This window comes from Pseudonaja textilis, chromosome 1 (assembly GCF_049901715.1).
Source record: "Pseudonaja textilis isolate UNSWEBS1 chromosome 1, rPseTex1.2, whole genome shotgun sequence".
Taxonomy (NCBI): domain Eukaryota; kingdom Metazoa; phylum Chordata; class Lepidosauria; order Squamata; family Elapidae; genus Pseudonaja; species Pseudonaja textilis.
The window spans coordinates 38,572,877-38,592,387 of NC_141990.1; the positions used below are offsets into that span (position 1 = coordinate 38,572,877).

The following is a 19,511-nucleotide window of genomic DNA, read 5'->3' on the forward strand; positions in this document are numbered from 1 at the left end:
ACTGATATATCGATTTTTGTTATTGTTATACAGGTATTCTTTTAAACAAGAGTTGGGGAGGTATAGAGTTTCTAAAAAAATCAAGGAGGGAAATACTGCCAAAAAGTTGGCTCTATATGGTAGGGAAATATGGCAGGCAAGTAGAATTTACTGAAAGAAGATAACAGATAATCAGAGTTAGAAGGGACCTTGTAGGTCATCTAGTCCAACCCACTGCCCAAGCGGGAGACCCTACACCATTTCTACAAATGGCAGTCCAATCTCTTCTTGAAAGTCTCAAGTGATGGTGCTCCCACAATTTCCGAGGTCAAGATCTCGGTATGTTGAAATAGCAATGTATTTGCAAGGGTTTTAATCCAAAAAACCCACATTGGTCATATTCAGGCATCACACAAGGAGTCGGAGTACCTGTGGCCCTCCTGAATTTTTAAACCCCAGTATTCTTTAGCCTTGTCTTACTGTCTGGCAGGGCACATGAGATTGTAGCTCAGAAAAGGGTTTCTATCTATGTTAAAATGAAGTCTAACGGAATCTTGCTGAAGTCTTTTGACTTGCAATTCTTTTCCCTTCCTCTTAAATGGCTACAGTTTTTTTTTTAAGAGCCAGTTTTTCAGGATATTCAAACTTAGAAAAAACACTGTTAATGATGTTTTAGGCCAAGGGTAGGCAACTGCTACTTGGGTGGGATGAAAACATAGCATCCCAACCTGCCTGCAGGCTTCAAAGAGCCATCTGGTGATGTGGTGAGGACACTGGAAAGGGCAGAGCTATAAATTTCCACCAATTATTTTTTTTCTTGATATGGACATTTTTAAGCATGCAAATGAGAAAAGCTATATTTGGTAATGCTTTGGCAAGCTGGGTCTTAACAGCATCTAAGAACTCCAAACAGTAGTCGTTTGAATAATGGCATATTTTAATGTCATTAAAATGTAAAAGGAAAATATCACAATCATAACTACTTAAAGTTATCAGATCTTGATCTATAGCTGTACAATTAACAAAAAATGTATGTAAAAATTGGATTCTTTTAAATATCATAGTATATTTAATAACAGATTCTATTTTTAGTTACCTGACTCTGGTAGGGACAGGCCGAATCATTTTTAGAAGCCAAATGATTAGACAGCTGAGGATTACGTTGCTGCAAAACACCAACTACAGAAAAATATACTGTTAGATGTGTAAAGTTGGGTACCAATTATCAGAAGTAACATTGTACCAAAACACTGGAAATTTGAAAACCAGTTTTACCCTATGCAAGTCCTTCCAGATGTTCTAACTACAACTCCATCATCTACACTTGACACATCTGCTTGCTCTTTTGGCTGAGGATGTTGGCAGTTCTTATCCAATGCATCCATAGAGCCAGGTAAGGCCTATTCTCCGAGAAAGATTACAGCTAGCTAAACTAGATTTTTAGAGAAGAATCTATGTTTCTTTACATTCACATTTTCAAGTTAGGGCAACACAAAAGAGAGATTTTTAAACAAGGAGAGTTTTAGACTGCAATCTCATTATATCCATATACAGGTAGTCCACAACTTACAACCACAATAGAATCCAAAATTTCTGTGGTTAAATGAGACATTTGTTAAAGTGATTTTTGCCCTATTTTATGACTTTTCTTGCCACAATTGTTAAGTGAATCACTGCACTTGTTAAGTAAGTAACACAGTGTTAACTGGATCTAGCTTCCCCATTGATTTTGCTCATCAAAAAGTTGAAAAAAGTGATCAAATGACCTTGGGCGCAGCAATGGTTGTAAGTATGAACCAATTGCTAAACATCTAAATTTTGATCACATAATCATGGGGATGCTATAAAGGTTGCAAGTGTGAAAAATGGCAATAAGCACTTTTTCAGTACTACTGTAACTTTGAACACTCACTAAATGAACAATTGTAAGTCAAGGTATTACATGCTGAAGTAGGAAGCAGTCAAGAGCAGACAAAAAACAGCTGCCTAGTGGACACAATGGGGAATCAGTGTGGCCTAGTGGTTAAGGCATCAGAGTAGAAACCAGGAGACTGCAAGTTCTAACCCCGCTTTAGACACAAAGCTAGTTGTATGACCTTGGTCCAGTCGCTTTCTCTCTAGAAAGAGGCAATGGCAACCACTCTGTGCCCAAGAAGACAAAACCGGATTTAATATCATGCAATTAATAGAATAACTCTATGCTATTATGGTAACTCGATGCTCCATGCTAATATCAGTAGAATAAACTACCGTATTTCCCCATGTATAAGCACCCCTTTGTATAAGCCACCCCCAATTTTTGGACTGTGAAGTTTTGAAAAAAATATTTTATTAGAGAAACAAGTTATGAAGAAAGAAAATTTACAAAGAAACAAAATTCGACGCCTAGATCTACAACTTCGGTCATGACCCGCGGTGCAAAGGGCGACGCTAGCACCCACGATCGGAACGAGAGTAGGAACGAAGCATTCAGGCCGATGCCTAGCGTATGCATTTCTATCGCGTACTCGCACTCGTAATCGTATCATCACGTACAATTTTTACAAAAAAGTATAGCATACTGCTGGAAAACCAGTTTATTCCTACTTTATTATTTTATGCATTTTTCACGTATAAAAAGTGTACCTGCTTTGTATATGCCACCCCTCTACTTTTTGGGCTTGAAAATTTTGGAAAAAAGGGGTGGCTTATACATGGGGAAATACGGTATTTCAGTACAAAAGAGGGCTGTGAAAATATTTAGACCCCTCACATCCTGGACATAAACTGTTTCAACTCCTTCCCTCAAAACAACACTATAGAGCACTACACCCCAGAACAACTAGATACAAGAACAGTTTTTTCCCAAATGCCATCACCCTGCTAAACAAATAATTCCCTCAACACTGTTCAACTATTACAAAGTCTGCACTACTATTACTATTAATCTCCTCATCCACTCCTTATCACCCATCCCCTGCCACTTGTGACTGTATGACTGTGTCATGTCCCTGGTGGAGACTGATTCTGAGGGAGAGGAGGAAGTGTGGCTCCAGAGGTTGTGGAGGAGACTGGGGAAGGGCAGAGGCTGGCTGAGCAGTCAGAGGAGGACCCAGGCCCATCCCTTCTCCATCCTAGGGCACGCAGGGAGGAGAGGATAAGGTCTCCTCGGGAGGAGAGGGCCCTGACCCTCTTCATGGGCTTGCAGGTGTGACAACTAAATAAGAGTTTGGACCTGCAAACTCTGGAAACAAGGCATGTAAATATCTCTAGTTTATAGTTCCTCTCCGAGTTTGGCATCCTTCCCAGTGTATGTTATCTGTGGACATCCTCCAGCCCTTATCTTGCCTGATTTGTGTTGCTTTTTTCCTTCTTTGTGTAACTGTGTGGGATTTTTTTTGTCTTCTGTCAAAGATATTCAGAGCTTGGAAGCAAAGTGAAGGAATAAAAGGGCCTTCACCTGTTTTCTGTGTTTGTTTTGCATCCCACCCTGGGTCATCACAGACTGTAACTTTGTCGCTTGTATCCTTACAATTTATATTGACTGTTTCCTAGTATGATTTGATTGCTTATTGTACCCTATGACTATCATTAAGTGTTGTATCTAATGATTCTTGACGAATGTATCTCTTCTTTTATGTATATTGAGAGTATTTGCACCAAGACAAATTCCTTATGTGTCCAACCACACTTGGCCAATAAAGAATTCTTTCTTTCTTTCTTTCTTTCTTTCTTTCTTTCTTTCTTTCTTTCTTTCTTTCTATCTATCTATCTATCTATCTATCTATCTATCTATCTATCTATCTATAACATTAGGAAAAAAGTCTTGGTAATTATTTATTTTGCCCTGTTGCTGAAATCTATAAATGAAGGAGCCGGATAATACTTCAAGATGCTTTACTATGGATTTCAGACACTGAGCTAAGTGAGCTAAATCGCCTGCAAGGTCACCAGTCTGATGTGGGGGATTAAAACTAGGTGTGAGAACTGGACAGGAACAGATATTTTGAGCAGATAGAGTACATCCAAATAAGAATATGTCAGGAGAAAGGGGAACAAATGGGAATTTGGGCAGAAAGGAAAAATCAATTTTATGGAAGTATAATGTATGAAATAAATTACAATGTATGCCAAGAAAACTGCACAGATTCTAAGAACTGGATACAACTGAAGATAAATGAAGTGGGCAAAATATATTGTCTCTCTACCAGAGAAGCACACTGTAAGAGCTGAATTATTGTAATTCTCAATGCCTTATATCCTATACAAATACTTTAAGGAAACTCATGCAAATATAATTCCCTAAGCTGATCCTTCCTGTGTTCTCCAAATTCTGGAAGATCTGTGTGTTTCTGAGCTGAGTGGAATGAAGCAGAAAGGTACTGTCCCTTATGCAAGTCTACCAGTCTAAAAAGTCTGCCTAGCTCTAAAAGCCTTTCTTAAACGCTCCCCCATGTTCCTAGGCAGCCTGCTCTGCACTGCAATATTGAAGAAAAGTTACTTTCTATTAATGCAACGCATCTCATACGTTAAATATCATCTCTATTCTCATACATTAAGCTTCCACAAAATTATTTTTTTCCTTTCTGCCCAACTCCCACTTGTTCCCTCTTTCGACATACTTAGATATGCTTTCCTATCAGCTCAATATATCTGGTCCTGTCCAGTTCTCACACCTACTGGTAGGGTTTTTTTTTAATAAAAATTTTATTGGTTTTTAAGACAAACATAGACAAACAAAACAAAAACATCAAGCCATCTTCCATATATATACATACAGTGTGCTGGTTGGTTTACAAATTGTTTTGTGCTTCCATTTCGTAGTCTTCAATTACAATTACATTGTATATATTCTCATATTTTCAATCAAATATTAAATACATTAATATCATTGTTAATCATTTGGCTATACTTTTATTCATTCATGTTTTATGAAATAATCCATATTTTACTCAATTTGTTTTATGACAATTCATATTACCATCTCAAATCTATCCTACATTTTGTAAATATAATAAGAAAATAATACATCTTTATATATTTATTATTTTCTAAGAATCTACATATTTCATTACCATGTTTTATTGTCTAACCATTGATAGAATAGATCCCAAATTTTATAATATTGTTTATCATCTTGTTCTCTGATTTCAAATGTCAATCTACTCATTTCAGCACATTCCAATATTTTCTTAATGATTTCCTCCTGTAATGGTATTTTCTCATTTTTCCAGTTTTTAGTAAATAAAATCCTAGCCACTGTTAATACATTTACGATCAGGTATTTTAATTCTTTACTATATATTTCAGGTAAAATTCCCAATAAAAATATCTCTGGTTTCAAATCTATATGCTTTTTTGTCATTTTTTCCAACCACGTGTGGATTTTAGTCCAATATTTTTTAGCATCCGCACAAGTCCACCACATATGGTAATATGAGCCAGGTATCTAATGACATTTCCAACATTTTTCAGATTTGTTCTTGAACGTTCTTGCTATTCTGGTCAATGCCACCTGTAAAACATCTTATACAAATTTTCTTTATATGCTGTTGACATTGTCATTTTATAATTTGGAGACCACAATTTTTGCCATTTCTCAAGATCAATCCCGTATCCAAAATTCTTCCCCCAAGCAATCATAGTTTCTTTAACTTGTTCTTCTTCTAGTTTAATTTCTAATAAATATCCATACAATTTTTTAATCACCTTTTCATCAGTACCTGTCAAAATCTTATCTAAATCAGTCAGTTTATCATAGAAACCTTCTGTTTTAAAGTCTTTATCATACCTTGAATGTATTTGCGCATATGAAAACCAATTCATCTTTATACCTTGTTCCTCTAATTTTTGCATAGATTTAAGTTCACCCTTTTCATTCAATATTTCACCATATCTAACTGTTTGTTCCTTTTTATATATTATAGGATAAGAAAATGCTTCAATAGTCGATAGCCAGATTGCAATTTTCAAATAACATTGTCTTTTAGTCTTCTCCCAGTTTAACCACAGAGACTCCCGTATATAATGTCTTCTAAAATACCCCTGTGTTTTAGTTCCTTTATACCATAGAAAAGCATGCCACCCCAACAAGAGATCATGTTCTTCTAATGTCAACAATCTAGTATTTCTGAATGTTATCCATTCCTTAACCCACATCAACTTTGTAGCTTGGTAATACAACTTCCAATTAGGCAAACCAAATCCTCCTCTTATTCTGGCATCTTACAAAAGTTTTAACTTTATTCTCGCTTTCTTACCTTGCCATATATATTTCAACACAATTTTATTTAAATCTTCAAAGTAAACTTTTCCAAGCCTAATTGGAATTGTTTGGAACAAATATAAAATTCTGGGTAATATATTCATCTTGATTGTTGATATTCTCCCTATTAATGACAGTTGTAAATTTTCCCATTTCGCCAAAACTAGCGCTATCTGCTGCTTACGTTTGATATAATAATTCTCTTTTAGTGTACTACATCTTGCTGTCAAATGTATCCCCAAGTACTTGATCTTATTCGTGACCTGAATTTTCAATAGATCTGCCAGTTCTTCCTTTTGTCTTGATAGCATATTCTTTGTCAAGATCTTTGTCTTATCTTTATTTATTTTCAAACCAGCCACCTTTCCATATGCCTCTATCTTTACACCTACTGGTAGTTTTAATCCCCAATATCAGAGTGGTGACCTTGCAGGCGATTTAGCTCACTTAGCTCAGTGTCTGAAATCCATTGTAAAGCATCTTGAGGTATTATCTGGCGTCTTCGTTTATAAATCTCAACAACAGGGCAAAATAAATAATTACCAAGACTTTTTTTTTCCTGACATTGAGCTGAAATATCTTATTCTGTTAACATCATGCTATTAGATCAAGTTTTGCCATCTTGGACACAGAAACAAACCTTGCTTTGTTCTTTATGACAATCCTTCAGGTATCTGGCCAGTGCATCCCCCACCTGCCCCGCTACCATGCTAATCCCCAGTCTAATGCTCATAAATTCCTTCCACCTTTTCTCTTAGCTCTTGCTTTCTATAATCCTTCCTGGCTTTCAAAGCCTATCAGCAATACTGTGCACAGCCCTACCTACTTCACACACAGCAGTCTCACTTTACCCTTACAAATATTGGATTCAATCAAAATGCTAACATAAGGCTTAACTCTAATGTTCATTTGCCAATTAAAAGCTAATGAACTTCTACGGTTTCTGAGCGCGCACAAAATGCACATGAAAGCATATTTGATAATATTTTTCAGATGTAGTTTCAAAAACAGAATTGAACTATTATAAAGCAGTCAGAGTGGATTTTTGGAAAAGGAAGCAGCCTTAAATTGCTGAAATATTTGTACATATCAAGTTTTTTATATCATTATATAAATATTTTCTTCCCCTACAAGAGATCACCCAAGTTCTCTAAATACAACACTCCATTCTGAGACATTTCAAAGTCCGAGGAAGGCTGGTGAATACCACCCTGTTTTTAAAATAACACAATTTGATACCACTCTTGAAGGTAGTATGGTTTCCTGAATGCTGAGAAATATCAAGGTGTTTTTTTAAAAAAAAAATCAAGTTATTACATTACATGGCATACATTTATGGAATCAGACCCACCTGGAGTTGAAATTTCATTCTGTGGCAAGCTATTCTGTAACAACCTAAAATTAATGTGAAACTGTATTAACCAATGCTAGAAATCTAACGGAAATAGCTCAATTTTTCTCTATTAAACAAGATTTAATTTAAGAACTAGAAGAGAAATAAACACTTTATTTTAGGAGTGTTAAAAGGCAGCTTACAAGGACAGATAACTTGCCTTATGACCACAATTGGGTCCCATATTTTGGTTATAAGTAATTGTGGTCAAAAGACAAGGGATCAAATTGACCAGATCTGACTTTTTTTTTTTACTACTTTTATGATGGTCATTAAGCAAATTACAGAGCTGTTAAGCAAATGCTTAAAAAGTAAATCCTTTAAAAAGCCCCCAAGTAGGCTTTTTTTCCTCAGAAACTATGAAAAAATATCACGTGTTGCAATTTTGTGTCTATGGGACACTGCAACAAGTCATAAATTCAACCAGTTGCCAAGTGCCGAAATACGATCATATTACTTTGGGGAGAAGGGAGCACAATATATTATGATGGTCAGAAGTGCTTTCCAAGTCATCATAACTTCGGACAGTTGTTAAACAACCAGTCAGACCGTGTTTCCCCCAAAATAAGACCTACCCAAAAAATAAGACCTAGCCTGATTTTTTAAGTGTGCCTAGTATAAGTCCTACCACAAAATAAGCCCTAGTGAAAGGGTTTGGCATGGCCAGTACAGGAGATGGCAAGCGTGTGGACCAACAGTGTCCGACAAGCAGCCACAGCCCATATAAATAGGTCAGTGTATTACCTGTTCAAGCAGCAGGCAGAGGCAGAGGTGGTGGGAGGCATGCGATCTGGATATGCTGCTCAGCCGATGGCAAAGCTGAGTCAGTAGATTGGAGTGGTGGCCGGCTTTGGGAGGCTTGTCTTAGTGTAGTGGCACCGGCAGCAGACCGAGGTACAGGCACAGGATGGAAGGCAGGCAGTCCAGATGCACCACACAGGCTGAGCCAAGAGTCCATGGACTGAGCAGGTGGGTGGCTTGCCTGTGGCCCATGTAGCATGTCAGGATCGCCTGCCTTCTGTCCCACGTCTCTGTCTCTTGTCTACTGCTGGTACCACCATGCGAAGACTCCCATGGCTGCCCATCCACTCCAGGCAACGACTCTTGGCTTTCCTGTGGCCCGCACGGCACATCCGGATCATCTGCCTCCTCCCTGCCCCTATGCCTTTGTCTGTTGCTTGGACAGGGAATCAATTCACCTATGTTGCTGCACGGGTTGCACAGCCCGAATGTGTCGACCAAGGACCTGGTGGGCTGCAGCTACTGACTGATACTGTCGGTCTTTGTGCGCTTGCCAGGATGCGGGGCACCCAGCTAGGCTGATCATCCTGAAATTGTGTTTCCTTGAAAATAAATCCTAGTGCTTATTTTGGAGCCCCCCAAAATAAAAGAGGTGTCTTATTTTTGGAAAAACATGGTAGTTTCCAATGCTACTCACACTGAAAACGTTTGAACTGAATTCTTATTTTAAACCTTCCCATCACTAGATAAACAGTAAAAGAACAGTATCTAAGCTCCTTCTATTTGTAATTTTGTTTTGTAATATGAAAGCACAGTGGTTTGAATTCATAGTACACACCTATTTTTTTGTTTCTTGAGTCAAAGATACTTACTGTATATATATTGGCATCAGCAAACCAATCATCTTCTCTCCTTTCTAGTTTAAAATTTATATTTAACTTCCCAACTCCTGGATCCTACCAACGGAATCTGCAGCAGACCTCCCCTGCTGGCAAGAGTGGGACAGGCCTGGGGAACACACATCAAAGCTGTTCAAAGGCTTTCCTAGCTATGACCACCACTTGTTCTTCGAGCAGGAATCGCAACTCCTGGACTTGCAACTCCTACTCGAAAAGAAAGTAGCAGTTGTGCCTAGAAAATTACTGTACTCTCTTGAAATCTGTTTCTCTACATTCTCTTTATGGGGGGTGGGGTAGAGAGTGTCAGGCAAAGGAGAGATTGTCTATTGAAATTGCTTGCTTTTTTTCAGAGCAGAGTGATTGGAGGGAAAGAGGTTTCAAGAGAGTACGGTAAGCTGTTTGCATAGTACACCTGAGCCTCTCAGCCCTGGGCTGCAGCATAATCCACAGCACATTTGATATGTAGAGGAACAAACAGTTTACTTTCTTGCAATACATCTCTCTAATCTCTCTATTCTGCAAGGGGAAGAAAGAAAAAACAACCCACAAGTCAAGCATAGTGCATGTATTGACTTTAATGGCAATCACATAATTGAGGGACAGCGTGAAGATTGTAAACGGGCCTTAAAGTTGTTTTCAGCAGTGTCGTGCTGAATGGTGGCTGAACGATTTATAAATGAGGATTCCCTTTACCTTTAAGCTGCTACATGCCCTTGCCTCCTATTTTATCTAAGACAGTGTCATCCAATTTGGAGTTCTCTAAATATATTGGCTAAGAACTCTGTCTAGCTCTAGCTAACTGCTATTACATGACAGTAATGTTTGCTAACATGTCTAAGATATGTTCTAAATAGATTTAGCGAAGACTGTTGTTGGCTGGCTATAACACACTTATTTCCTCATTGGACCACCTAAGTCTTGCCTTCAATTTTATGGAGCAAGAAACCATAGCTCAGGAGGAAATTAAAGAAAGTAATGGCAACTCATTTTTTTTAAAAAAGACAGAATATCCTTTGATCCTGTAGATAAAAAAGTCATTATGTTCAACTTGCTTAATAGACATAAGCTATCAAACATAGGCCATACAACAGAAACGTACCGGTACTGATGATGTAATTTCTCAATTGGCTGAGCTTCATTTTGGATACCTCTCTGAATAACAGTGCATGCCTGAGACACATTTCCTTGTTGTTGTGCCCAAGAAATATATAGAATGGATGATTTATTACCAACTCCTTGGTTGTACATGTAATCAAAAAAATGACTTGGATTATCAATGAAGTCAGCCTAGGGCGAAAAAACAAGATAAGCTCATTAACATATTATTTTTTAACACAGTTATTTCAACTATGATGAACTCACATTATAAAACAGAAGAAAAAATAGTCACCAGTTTCCATAAACGTTATGAAGTAATTTTTTCAAAACTGGACTTTGGAGCCAGAATTAGTTTTTCCGCAAATTCAGTAGAATTTAACTTGGTCATAAGTAAAGTCCTATGGATTTCAGTCCATCTACTCGGAGTAGAACAGACTGAAAATTCAGTAATGTTGATTATGTTTAGATATGTTTAGATATCACACTAAGTTAGAATTTCCTGAAATTTTCTTAATGAAAAAGAAACATATTCTTATGCCACTGCTTCATCTGGTTTATCTTGCCTACTGAGGTGAATAAACTAACATTCTTTCATAGGATGAGACTTAATTCCAATGTAAAAGACTAGAGTTGGAAAATATCTTCATAAATGGTTAAATAAATTTTCTCCTGGATCTCAGTTCACACAAGAGAAGGCAACATAAATATCTAAAAGGGAAGCATGAGCTTGAGAAGCTAAGATAGAAGCTTGTAAAGATTAACAACAGTTTCATATGAAATTCCATTTTGATCTGATTTAAATATAAAATACTTACATTGCATTAACTATATTGTCATATCAACATATATAAAAGACATTTCACAAGATCAAAATCAACCATGATCAAAAATAAAACCGGGTAATGTTCTTTAGTGAAGAAAGCTTATTTCCAGAATTGTAAAAATTTACTTCTAACATCAACAATACCTCTACTTATTCATCGCTCTACGGTAAAATTCTAAGAATATAGGTTACATCCTATATACCTACAAATTTGACACAGCAGTTGATGAATCTCATGTCGTCATGATACCTCTTATCACTTAGAAATGTTTTCACAAGCCGCTCCAGTAGAGATAACAGGCAAGTTTGCTTTCCTTCTGCTTCTGACATTCCTTCTATCCACTGAAAATATCTAAAACCAGAATGAGTTAATTATACTATCTTATGGTAATTTAAGGATCTATATTAAAAAGTAAAGACAAAGAAAAGACCAACCTGTACCAGGGATCAAGTGGATCATTGCCACTGTAGTTCTGTATATGAGCTTCAAACATTCTGTGAAGAAAACAAAGACATATTAGCTTTTGTAATAACTGCAGTATAGTAGTTTAAAAATATTAGAAAAAACAACTTTCCCTAAAATCAATAAGATGTGGTTTCCAATGTGCTGAACCACAGCTCCCGTAGTGCTTATCCATTCTGCCAAGAAAGAGAAACCTGCTAACCGATCACCGCACCAAAGACAAATTCCTTGCTTGTTGGCCAATAAAAGAATTCTAATTCTAACTATGGTTTCAGCTCTTTCCACCGTAATTCCATTGGATTCAGAGCTAAACTCATAGCAGGCCACATGAGAGGAGTACAATGTTTGCTTTTAATTATTCTTGGATTTCCTTAGATTATGGATCTGCAACCTTAAACACTCAAAGAGCCATTTGGACCCATTTCCCACAGAAAACACTGGGAGCCACAAAACCTGGGTGGGCATGGCCAACTTGACGTCACTCACTCCCACCCAGTCATATGACCTCCCCAGCCATGCCTACCCAGATTTTGTGGCTCCCGGTATTTTCTTTTCCCTGGGAAACAGCTCTCTCTTTTTTTTTCTTCTCATCTCTCTTTCTCTCTCTCATCTCTCTTTCTCCCTGTCTTTCTCTTTCCTCTCTCTCTCTCTCTCTCTCTCATTCTTTCTCTCTTTCTCTATCTCTGTCTCATGTGTATGTGTATGTGTGTTCCCTCTTGAACCATTTTCCAAAAGAGTTGAGGGTTTGGGGTGGGTTTTTTTTTTTTTTTTGCTAATGTTGTTCTTTCTTCTTCTTTGGGTGCTTTTTACCATATGATTTAAATTAAGAGTCATTTCAGGTTCCAAAATAAATGAAGCTCAGTCATCCCCCTGCTGTAGTTCGCTGTTGGCTGAACCCACCATTAGCTGGCCCGCCCCTCACCCTCCCCTCCCTGTCACTCTTCGCCTGGCCTGAGAAGGTAAGGGCGACGGTGGTGGATGCTCACTCCGTATTCCAGGGCAGGATCTAAGCACCCCTCTACTTGCCTTTTCTTATAGCTATTGTTGGTGCTGCACGCACCTCAGTCGCTTGGGAAGACATGCAACTTGCTCTCCGCCCTGAGATATTGGCCTGGCCCGGCTGCAGCTGCTGCTCCGTGTCATATTGGGCTCCAGGAGGAGGAGGGGACACCATCTCCCCCATTGTGAAGCGCACTAAATTTAAGAGCAGTGAGCAGGCCATGGAAGCGCCAAGAGCAGCAGTGTCAGCCACAGCCAGGCCAGTGTCTTGAGGCAGACAGAAAGTCGCGCATCTCCCCAAGCAACGGAGGTGCACGTAGCACCAACCAGGGCCAAAAGAGGCAAGTAGAGGGGAGCTTGGCTCCTACTCTGGAATATGGAGCGAGTCTCCATCCGCTGCCGTCGCTCTTACCTTCTCAGGCGAGGAGTGAGTGGGATGGGAGGGCAAAGGTCGGGGCCAGCCAATGGTGGGATCATCCGACAGGGAGCCACAGGAGAGGGCCCAAAGAGCCAATGTGGCTCTGGAGTTGCAGGTTGCTGACACCCACCTTAGATAGTTCAACTCATCGTTGTGCTAAAAATGGATTATAACTTGTAACCAGATAAAGCTTCACTCAAAATGTTTTGGCCTGCTAAGGCACTCAGTACAGGAGGCAACAAAGACCCCCATAGCATTAAGGAATCTCTTCCATGTTTCACAATATAGTGTTCTTTTCTTTAAAAGAATCATTTTTCTTCTGTGAACATAGAGCTGTGATTTACCCCAAAACTCTAATTTCATTTCACCTATCCCCTTCTTTCTCCCTGACTCATCTCAATTTAAATCCTAGTCTAGCCTCTCTAGGCACCTGATGAATGAACTACAGCTCACAAAAGCTTATATGTTTTAACAAAATTTGATAACTGGAAAAGGTACAACAACAGTAGTCCCCAGCCATTCTGGCTCCAAAAAGTGGCAAAGGCGGTGGCGGGGATGGTTTTGCACGTGCAACCTAATCCCACACATGCACAAATAAAACTTTGCAGGCTTGCCTGCTGCTAATGCAGCCCGGTTCCCAATGGGCCACAGACCAGGAGTTGGGGACACCTGTGCTACAAGACTCTGGATTATCTGCCTGTAGCATTATTTAGCATCCAAATTGAGTTGGAACCTCCTTCAGAATTCCAAGATTATTTGGAAGGATTTTCTGTTTTTTTCCATGTCTGTTTTCATCCCTGATGTCTTTTCAGATGCTGTTATAATAGCAATAGCAATAGCACTTAGACTTACATAACATTTCACAGTGCTTTACAGCCCTCTCCAGGGGTGGGATTCTACCAGTTTGCACCTATTCACTAGAACAGGTTGTTAACATTCTAAGCAGTTCGGAAAACTGGTTATTAGAAGAAATTACTGGCCTAATCCTGTAAGGAAGGCAGGAAGGAAACATTCTGGTGTTGCTTACAGAAACTGCCTCTCCGTTAACCCTTATTACATTCTTGGCAGGACTAGACTTCCTGTCTCAGGAATGTCTCTGGAGTTTTTTCTCCCTCCTTTACTGGTACTTTGCTTGTGTGGAGTGACCATTTAAAGTTACAATGGCACTGGAAAAAGTGACTTATGACCATTTTTCACACTTATGATTGTTGCAGCATCCCCACAGTCATGAGAGGCCAGGCAAGAAGATGCATGCCTTGATGTGATATTGAGTTGGCCACTCCCAGCCAATAACATGACCACCAAACCAGGTTCACCCGGTCACATGACTACCAAGCCACGCCCACAGAACCTGTTGTTAAAAATTTTGAATCCCACCCCTGGCCCTCTCTAAGCAGTTTACAGAGTCAGCATATTACTCCCAACAATCTGTGTCCTCATTTTTTCTGACCTCGGAAGGATGGAAGGCTGACCTTGAGCCTGGTGAGATTCAAAATGCCAAATTGCAGACAATTTCTTGTGTCTTCTAAAGGTTCTTTAAATTCTTTGTTAAATTCCTTTGTAGATCTTTGTCTTCATTGGCTTTGCCTTCTCTTTTCTTGGCGATTTCCAGCTTTTGTTCTGACAACCATTTTACTTTCTTCTGCTTTTTTCACACTTTAGCAGCCTCTATCCATAATCATTTTTAACAACCTCTTTAGGTTCAGACCACAATTCCTCTGATGACCTATCAATGAGGTTCAGGACTTTAAAGCAATTTCTTATGTTCTCCGTGAAAATGGTGGAGATTTTGTGTGTGTGTGTGTGTGTGTGTGTGTGTGTGTATGAGATATCAATATTTTATTGATTTGATGGCAATTAGTTTGATTGCTGTGAGCCCCTCAGAGTTACTCAGTTAGGAAACATGCAAGCTTCATATATTATTATAGTTGGATGCACAATCAATCCAAGGTTTAGACTAAATTTGGCATTCTTGTCCACCTATCAAGTCTCTCCCAAGGACCTGGGATAGACATGTCATTGCTTAGTACTCTTAAAGGTTGCAGAACATAAGCTGTTCCAAATAAAGCTGCCTTTTGCAATTGACTGGTATTTTTGCCATTGTCGAATTTCAAATTTATTACTCGTCTCAGTATCATACCATGGAAACGGGTTGGCTTTTTTCCTGCTTTAGCTTGATTTGAAACTTGCACGTGAGCAGTTTGTGATGTTCCATATTCAGCCCTCCTGGGCACCATTTTACTATTATAACTGAGCTGTACTATCACCTTGTAGAATCTCACCCAAGTACTGTCCTTGCTATATCCTTCCCAACTATAAAAGCATCCTTGTTTTTCATGTCCTGAATGATAAACAGTATGATATTCTGCCTGAAAATTCATTTTAGTTCACTGATACCTAAGATGCCAAAGTGTAGTTGATTCATCATTCACTGTGTTGAGTTTTCCCATATTAATGCCTCGTGCATTCCATGTCCCCATTGTAATTCTGTCTTTGGAACTTCAGTTTTCTTCTCCTGCACAGCAACGTCAGCAATCTAAACTCCCCAAAGGCTTTCATGTAACTGTATCATAAACACCATTAGTATTCCAAAAGAACCTCAGTAACATGTCAAGTATGATCCAACCTAGAGGTCCATCATCTAGTATATCATCTATCACTTTATCTTACCTATCTATATGGCTTCTGGATAAAATATAAAAGTGGTTTAACACTCTTCCAGGCAGTATGAAGTGACCCTTCGCCCTTGCCACCAAAATGATCCCTTAACTAGGCCGCTGGAATGACCTCTATACTTTTGGGTGACCTTGATGGGATTACATTTTCCCAACACTCCTGATATTCTTCACTCATCCCCCCAGGACAACTCTACTATAAAGCAAATCTTTATTTATGTGGTCCAGGACCAGTATACAGACAAAAATAAGACCAAATTAAAACTGCAGTAAAGCAAGACCGATGCGGAATACACACTTTTAAGTACTAAAAAGTACACAACATAAAGATACACAAAACAGAAAAGTACAAAGCAACTACAAACAGCTAAAAACAACTAAGAAAATAAAATCCTAAACAAATAAATAAATAAAAGTGGCTAACGAATAAACATTATGAGCTATTTAACTTGAAAATAAGACAACAGGATTTGAGAGGATTAGGTTTTTGAACCACTGTATATGTACAGTATTAATTTCCTTTTGTTTGTAGGCATGTGTTTTTCTTTATGCTTTAGTAATTTCTATTTTTTTATGTGTATGGTTATTTATGATTGTACCTGCTTATTGTTTTCCTTTTTTCTTTTATTATGAATTAACAAATAATAAAACGCATATAAAATCCCTACTGATAGGAAAGACATGTTTTAAGATGATTGACTGCATATGTGAAAATTTAAGTGTGGTCTCCATAAAGCACTTTTTAAAGACTTCTCTATCCGACTGGTTTCCTAAGATTTACTTCCAATTTAAGTAAACTTAAGGCTGTCTCCATTACCAAGTCTTTTCACAGAATAATTAAACCTAATTGTTTTCACCCTTCTAAAAAAAAGAGGAAACTAAAATGGTAGTGAGCTAATCTGCGGTGAGTGGTTCTTCTAAAACAAATTTCCTGTAGAGTGGGGTGTTGCATGTATTATCAGGGCCAATTTCAGAATGTACCAGCCCAAATCTAATAGTCTTTCTGTACTGTACTATACCATATGCTGCATAGTACACAGCTGATTTGAGGTATGGATAAGATTGCAACCCCTTAAATTTTAATTTTAGATGGTAACTGCTATACAGGTAGTCTTCACCTTACAACCACAATTTAGCCCAAAATGTATGTTGCTAAGTGAGAAATTAAGTGAGTCTTGCCCCATTTGACCCCGGGTCTCTGCAACTGTCAGAAATGTGAGTCAGTTGTTAAGCCTCCAAATGTAAATCATGTGACTATGGGGATGCTGCAACAGTCATAAGGGTAAAAAGGGTCAGAAGTCAGTTTTTCAGTGCTATTGTCATTCGAATAATCACTAAACGAACTGTTCTAAGTCGAGGACTATCTATATTCAAGAAACCCTGAGTGGCAGGCTGTTAAATACAAAAGTCAGAAAAAGAAAAGGCACAATTCTGGCCAGTGATAATAATAAATAGCGTTGTAAATAACAGACACCCCTTCTCCAATTATGATTTCCTAAAAGATTCCTGACTGCAAAATAGTACGCTTCCTTTGAAAGTAATGAAGACCAAAGCAAAAGAACTTCAAAAGAGGGAGTTGAAAAGTAAAAGAAGCTGATCAATTTGGACCTATTTCCACACCAAATCCTCCCATATACAATCAAATGGCAACTATATAGCCAAGGTTGCTATTTAAGTGAAATTATGTTAAGTGAATATTATGTTCTTAAAACACCTTTTGGCTCAGCAGGGTAATATTAAACCTATAATGTTAACAAGCAAACAATTATTATATGCCATAATGCTGTGTGCGTATAAATTGCAGTAAAAGAAACTATTAACAGATAACAGTAAGAAAAAAAACTACCCAGCCAAACTCCAGGTAAACAAAACCCAAATTATTAGACTTCCTTCCCCCACCCCTCAAAAAAAACTAACTCCAGTTATATGACAAGAGAAAAGAGAAAAGTAAAGTCCTACACTTAGGCAAGAAACACCAAAAGTACACATATAGACTGGGTGAAACCAGGCTCAATAGCAGTACCTATGAGAGGGATCTTAAGAGTCTTAGTGGACAACCAGCTAAATATAAGCCAGCAGTGTGCAGCCGCCGCCATAAAATCTAATGCAATCCTAAATTGCATTAACAGAGGGATGCAATCAAGATCAAGGGAGGTACTAATACCACTCTATAAAGCCTTAGTAAGACCACACCTAGAGTACTGCATTTAGTTTTGGTCACATTATAAAAAAGATGTTGAGACTCTTTTCTAAAGTACAGAGAAGAGCAACCAGGATGATTAGGGGACTGGAGGTTGCAGGAACTGCGCTTGGCTAGTCTAGTAAAGAGAAGGACCAGGGGAGACATGATAGCGGTCTTCCAATATTTGAGGGACTGCCACAGAGAGGAAGGGGTCAAGCTATTTTCTAAAGTGCCTGTAGGCCAGACAAGGAATAATGGATGGAAACTGAACAAGGAGAGATTTAACCTGGAAATAAGGAGAAACTTTCTGACAGTGAGAACAATCAACCAATGGAACAGCTTGCCCTCAGAAGTTGTGGAAGCACCATCACTTGAGACTTTCAAGAAGAGATTGGACTGCCATTTATCAGAAATGAGGTAGGGTCTCCCATTTGGGTGGGGGTGGGACTAGATGACCTACAAACTCCCTTCCAACTCTGATCGTTTGTTGTCTGTAAAGAGCAAGGGCAAAGCACTACTATCCTCAGGGATGACCACAAACTTGGTACTACAGCTAAAAAAAGTATTCAAGGGTTGATCTCCCAGCACTTGTCATTTTACAGAAAGAAAAGAACAGGGATATTTTGAAGGTTTGTATAGTATTTATATAGATGCACATATGCATGGCAGGTGCAAGTCGTTACACACACACACACACACACATATATATATGTAACGACTTGCACGTATGAACCTGCCAGGCAAAAGATAAACTCCCTCGCCACCATCACAATTATAACCATACTAGGGAGGTAAAATGTTGCTCGCCTGGCTGACTGTCGCAGGAGTATGAAGGCGAGTAGGGAAGAGATTCATTCGACCAAAAATCCGCGGGAGGCGAGATCGCTTCGCCCTTCCAGTTACTCACCGTACGCGAACTGAGGGGTCCATGGTGGACTCCGAACAGACGGCATCCATCGTAACTGGCAGGAAGCATACAGAAAAATTCAAATCGTCCCGCGCAGACGCAAAGGCGCTCTGGCCTTATGATGATTGGCCGATGTCCCAGGAAGAGCAACCAATCAGGAGGACAGCTTGAGGACAGCGGTTTATTAAAAGCTCCAAGTATCTTCATGGAGAGTTGGGACGGGTGTCTGTCTGTCTGTCTGTTTGTCTGATTTTCACTCCCAGATCTAATTTGAACACCGCCATGTACGTGGCAGAAAAGCTAAAGGGAATCCGTCTTTCTAAAGCCCAGTCCCGTAGAACTGTATTCAGGCTTTGACTCGTCTGCTCAACTGAGAGTCGGAAATATAACGACTGTTTTAATTGAATGCTTCATGAAATATAAAGTAGATCGTTAAAAAAAAGGAACTACATCACTCTGCAATCGATACCTGATCCTTGCAAATGTTTACATTGCATCCGTACGCACGTTTGTGTAGACGTATGACGGCTTTGTTAAGTCTTGCACCTTTTCCGATTCTTTCCCTGGTTCCTGTGTGAATGTCTGTATGTATATGTGGTTGTATTATGTAACCCTTCCCTTCTCTGATCTCTCAATAGAAAGTCATCGTCCTTGCCATTACTTATAGATTTGCACTAAATGAATTCTAGC

The 19,511-nt window shown here is 38.8% G+C and overlaps 1 protein-coding gene across 1 annotated transcript in view; it reads right to left on the minus strand.

Moving 5' to 3' along the window:
- BUB1 (BUB1 mitotic checkpoint serine/threonine kinase) overlaps positions 1-18,906 on the minus strand; it is a 43,226-nt gene extending 24,320 nt beyond the window's left edge. The window contains exons 1-6 of the mRNA XM_026695937.2: positions 18,822-18,906; positions 11,613-11,672; positions 11,385-11,529; positions 10,356-10,543; positions 7,575-7,618; positions 1,076-1,158 (exon numbers count right to left, since the gene is read on the minus strand). Of these exons, the coding sequence (XP_026551722.1) occupies positions 1,076-1,158; positions 7,575-7,618; positions 10,356-10,543; positions 11,385-11,529; positions 11,613-11,672; positions 18,822-18,871 (570 nt within the window). The 5' untranslated portion in view covers positions 18,872-18,906. The remainder of the gene's footprint in view (positions 1-1,075; positions 1,159-7,574; positions 7,619-10,355; positions 10,544-11,384; positions 11,530-11,612; positions 11,673-18,821) is intronic.
- Positions 18,907-19,511: the final 605 nt, after the last annotated feature.